The following is a 5,220-nucleotide window of genomic DNA, read 5'->3' as shown; positions in this document are numbered from 1 at the left end:
TGGCTCCTGTCATTTGTTTGTATTTGGGTGTGTGCGTGTGAGGGGTGGGGGTTGGGGTGGGGGGTATTCCAACAAATAACTAATCTTTGGACATTTTATTAGTGCGCTGGTTCTGTCATTAAAGGGCTCTTTTTTTTTTTTTTTTTTTTTTTTTTTTACAATTTCTAAGCAGCTATTTGTGCACCAAATTTCCAGAGTTAAGCAAACAAGGAAGTGAATTATTTTCCAGTGCAAACATAGGGATTTGTTGCTGAAAGAACATCTAGCTGTCCTCTTGTTTACTATTTTGCCCAATACTTTTTTTTGTTTTTACTTGGATTGATTTTTTTTTATTTCCACGTCATCATCGTACTTTTAACAATATTCAAGTAAGTCTCTTACTTACTCTGCTCATCTCTATGCATATCTACATAACTTTGTCACTTGCCTTTGGCGTGCATTAAACTGTTTTTTCTTGATCGAACACGTGGGGGCGATGTGGAGCGCATCTACAGTCCGTTCTCTGTGCATTAGAGAAGAAGACTCCCTGTCTGAAGGAGGAGGCCTGGGCAAGATGGCGGGGTCCAAGGTGAAGCAGGACATGCCTCCTCCGGGAGGATATTCTGCTTTTGATTATAAGAGAAACCTTCCGAAACGAGGATTATCGGGTACATGCACCTCATATAAACCTTCTTAAATCCTGGAAAACAGAGAAACTCCAGTCCGACTGGACATGTTGCGCTGTCCCAACATTAGCTCATGCTAACTGCTCGGTGTCAGCTCATATAGAGCCAATCTGAATGAAAGGCAGGCTGTTGGTAGTTTTGTTTTTTATGTAGCTGTGCTTCTCCCGTAAGGGAACAGTATTATGATTTTCACCTGTTCTATGTATTGGTGAACTAAACGTATACATCACTAAGAAAACACTTTAAGCGGATGAGACTTGCTAAACTCCTAGTATGTTTGCTTTGTTTACTTTGGTCCCTTTGAAGGATACAGCTTCGTTTAGGGTGAAAAACTATTGATTATCTGATTAGTTTAACGCATATCCAGAGCTGTGCGAGTGCTACTTCAATTGCAGTATTCCAGGAAATTCCTGGAATACTTCGATTTAATAACTGCTTTGAATGAATCTGAACTACCAAACGTGTCTATTGTAAGACAGTTTAAACAACCTTTAACATCAGGCAAAGATAACCTGGATTTAACGCAACATGCAGACTATAAATAATGATTGCATTTGTTAAGAAGGAACTTTGTCAAAAAATATATATATTATGCCCTCGTTTGGTAGGCTATAAATTACCCGATAATACGATTTAATAAACTAACCACACCCTTGCCTGTTAAGTGTACCAGTTTGAATGAATTTTTCTTCATAGTACTTGAAATCATCATTAAAAACTGCTTTTGTAGTTATCTTTGTATAGCATTACTGTTGGCTACTGTTTTCCAGGCAGACATTATCATCATGCTGAATACTTAGATCAGATCAAGTGTGTAAAGTCCAATACTTAAAACTATTTAAAATGTTACTGAGATATTCTAGATCGATTGGAAATTCTTTACAAGTTTTTAAAGCCTTTACTCGTGTTTTTTTTTTTTTTTTTACAAACAAAACTGTCCATCTTGATGCTGTATTTGACAAGAGGAGTGTTGCTTGATAAGTTGGGAGTAGTCAAATCTAATCTACATTATTAACACACAATGCATCAATGTTACTTAAAGAAAAATCCCCTTTCATTGTATTTGCACAAATATAAACTTGTGGAATTCAGTTCAGTTAAAAAGGAAAAAAAAACTTAATTGATCCGAAAGGGAAATTAAATTAAATGCAAAGTAATCCACTTTAGATTTGTGAATTCAAACAGATGAAATTAAATGTGAGGACAATCAGAGGCAATGCGTGACTTATCTTTCTAATTACCAGGGTATAGTATGTTTGGAGTCGGAATCGGCATCATGGCGTTCGGCTACTGGCGGATGTTCAGATGGAACAGAGAGAGGAGGTAAGGCACGGCTCTCGTTTCGGATCCTCCGTCAGGTTGTCTGCCATGGCCACAGCGGGGTTGTGATGTTTGTGCCGCAGGCGCTTGCTGATCGAGGAGCTGGAGGCGAGGATAGCGCTGATGCCGCTTATTCAGGCAGAGTCCGACCGGAAGTGAGGATGAGAACCCGCACGTCGACGTTCGGAAGTGGGATCGGATCGTCGCGTAACAAATGTGTTTCGCTTTTCCACAGAACTTTAAGGATGCTGAGGGAAAACTTGGAAGAGGAGGCAATCATCATGAAAGATGTGCCAGGCTGGAAGGTAGAGAATATATATCCACAAAATGATTCCTTATATTTTTTCATAACTCTCTTATATAATAATAAACTTATAATTTTTTGCATTAGCTTTTATTTTTTATGCTGCTGCACCTTCTATTCCAATACCTAAGATCAAACTACAGGAAGTGAGGTAAAGGGGACAATACAATAATATTATTTACTATCTTTATTATTTACTCTTGTTATAAAAGACCTACTTGAACGCCACGATACTATTTTGAAAATATTTTAAATTGAAGATCACACAGAATTGAGCTGAGTAAATATGGTGATCAATAAGGATATTGATTTTCTACTACAATGCAGCACATAGCAGTAAATTGTTTGCCAGGTAGAAAAAAAGCCATGAATATTCTGGTTGGAAAAATGTAAATACTTTCATGAATGCTGTAAATTCATCAGGAAATGAGTAAAAATAGATTGAAAAATATATATAAAATTGGCCAGACCATTATATATCCTTTTCAGTAAAACCTCATTAAATTCTGATTCCAATGTTTTTCTATCTAAGTCTTATCTCCCAGTAAAATCTGCCGCGATAATGTTTTCTGCAGGTGGGTGAGAGCGTCTACCACACCGACCGCTGGGTTCCCCCTCTGTCAGACGAGCTGTTCAGCCTCCGGCCACGTGAGCAGTATTTGCACAAGCACTATGGCTTCCTGTGGTACGTGTGACTCCAGCCGTGATGAAGATCGTCCCAGACTCCATCAGCTCCCATGTGGACCTGAGCCCTCGCTCACTTCAGCTTGTAAATGTTCTATAATAAAGTTTCTTTTTTTCTTTACCCATATCTGTTTCTGGCTTTGATTCAAGTGTAAATATATATATATAAAAAGTTCCAATTAGGTCAGTACACTTTTTTTTCTGGACTTAATTTCTTCATTGTAAAATATTGTAGTTTTCGGCAGATACAGTACACACTAAAAGTTTGGACACAACCCTCTCATTTTTTGGGTTTCCTTTATTTTTATGACTGTTTATAAGGCAAGAAAGCCCATTTACTAGCCTGACAGGGCACACCTGTGAAGTGAAAACCATTTCAAGGTGACGACCTCTTGAAGCTCATCAGGAGAATGCAGAATGTGTGCAAAGCAATAATCACAGCAAAAAGTTGCTACTTTGAAGAAGCTACAATACAAGGCGTATTTTCACTTGTTTTACGCTTTTTTTAGTGCATATTTCTGCATGTGTTAATTCATAGTTTGATGCCTTCAGTGTGAATCTACATTGTCAATAGTCATGAAAATAAACTCATTGAATGAAAAGGTGTGTCCAAACTTTTGGTGTGTTCTGTATTTGCACTGGAGCAGCTTTAAATATAGCAGCTGTCAGTTTGCTGCTGGATGTTGGGTCAGTTTTTCAAACCTGGTGCTTGAGGCTCACCGTCCTCCATGTTTTCTGCTCCAGAACAGCCGATTTAAACAGTGCAGTAGACTTGTGCTTTTTGAAAAGCAATGAAGCTCAAATCTTACAAAAATGTATTATAAAGATTTAAGAATTACAAAACTTAATTATGACGGCACTAAATCCAGTCAAATTGAGATTTTGAAAGCACCCAACATTTCAACTGGCTTCTGCCCCCCTTAAATACCATCTACAGTTAATACTAGACGGTATTAAGTATTAACTGCAGACGAATGAGAGAAACCAGGACTATTAAGAGATGCTCGCTTGCAAAGTTGTAAACTGTCCACCTATTGGTCAACAGCCTTAGTAACAGATTACAAAGCATTGAGTCATCTGTTGCTATGGAGAACTGCCTCAGCAACCAATGAGGGGACGCTTCTTGGACACTGTTAATTTGCCAGATACCGTCTGTGGGAAATAGTTTTCCCAAATGTAAAGACCATCAAACTGCAACACAAACAGAAAAGCTCGACTTAAAAAGGACCCAAAAGCTTTGGGCCCTTTTAACAACTATTTAATTTTTCCAACCCCAAGTATCACAAAAGTAAATACTTTTAGTGAAAACAAGACAAAAGTGATTTCGTCTCAGCTTTATTTTACAAAAATAAAAAGGGAGCATTAGCTGCATGTTTCAATCGTCTTTGATGTTGAACATTTCACTCGCTTCTGTTTTACACATTCGTTTCTGACAAGCCATCCAAAAGGACCTTCAGTACTTTTCGGTGCCGACTGCACCAAACCGTCTCCTTCATAGGGACCTGCAACACAACAACATGCCAGGTTTACTCTAAGTATTTTTGTTTCACCTGCAAAGGTCTACATGTAGTGTCATTTACCTGATAAGGTGAGTCTGCATTAGGCACTGTGCCAGCTGTAGCCATCAGACCACACTGTGATGAGATCCAGTCAAGTCTCAGCTGGTCAGTTCAACCTAGAGAAAAACATCAATTAGGCCTAAAAACACACAGGGAGCACAAGACTCTGCATGCAACACTTAAAACTTGCCATAGGAGAACAGACATTTCAGTAGTGTGGTTGCAGTAATATGGGTGACTTGGAAAGTTATTACTGGAGGAAATTTTGAGGAGCAATGGGGGTGAACAGAACTTGACCGAGCACAATTCTATCCGTGACTTAGAGGCAAATGCTTGCGGACTTTCAGAGCGCTACAATCCCGAAGCTTCCTTAAAACATTCCCTCATTATGGCATTATCTGATTCGGGGAGGAGGCCATGGCATGGTTGCAGGAGACATCTGAAGCACAGGACTTTACACAATTGTAGGTATTCATGGAAACAATGAACTGCTTTTCAAGGATGTGAGCAAAGCAAAAGGAGATTTTTACCTCACGTGCATTGGCCTACTTTCTTCATTTATGATATAGGCAAGAGCAGCTTTTCATCTTTGAGCCCTTGTTGGCAGGCGCAACACTTCTCTCCAAGGACTTGTAGGTTTTTGAAGGAGCTGAGGTCTTGAACATACTGAAGCACTGACAGGACACCA

General features: G+C 39.0%; 1 protein-coding gene across 1 annotated transcript; it reads left to right on the top strand.

The window, feature by feature from the left end:
- Positions 1 to 460: 460 nt before the first annotated feature.
- On the top strand, positions 461 to 3,094 carry ndufa13 (NADH:ubiquinone oxidoreductase subunit A13). The gene is made up of 5 exons (XM_055032527.1): positions 461 to 647; positions 1,910 to 1,988; positions 2,069 to 2,140; positions 2,221 to 2,290; positions 2,865 to 3,094. The coding sequence occupies exons 1-5, from the start codon at positions 476 to 478 to the stop codon at positions 2,982 to 2,984; spliced, it is 513 nt and encodes a 170-aa protein (XP_054888502.1). The 5' UTR covers positions 461 to 475; the 3' UTR covers positions 2,985 to 3,094.
- The last annotated feature ends 2,126 nt before the right edge of the window (positions 3,095 to 5,220 follow it).

Source organism: Poeciliopsis prolifica, unplaced genomic scaffold, assembly GCF_027474105.1.
Source record: "Poeciliopsis prolifica strain line A6 unplaced genomic scaffold, Auburn_PproV2 SCAFFOLD008, whole genome shotgun sequence".
Classification (NCBI taxonomy): domain Eukaryota; kingdom Metazoa; phylum Chordata; class Actinopteri; order Cyprinodontiformes; family Poeciliidae; genus Poeciliopsis; species Poeciliopsis prolifica.
The sequence above is the reverse complement of the archived record's forward strand: the minus strand, read 5'-3'. Positions and strand labels throughout refer to the sequence as shown.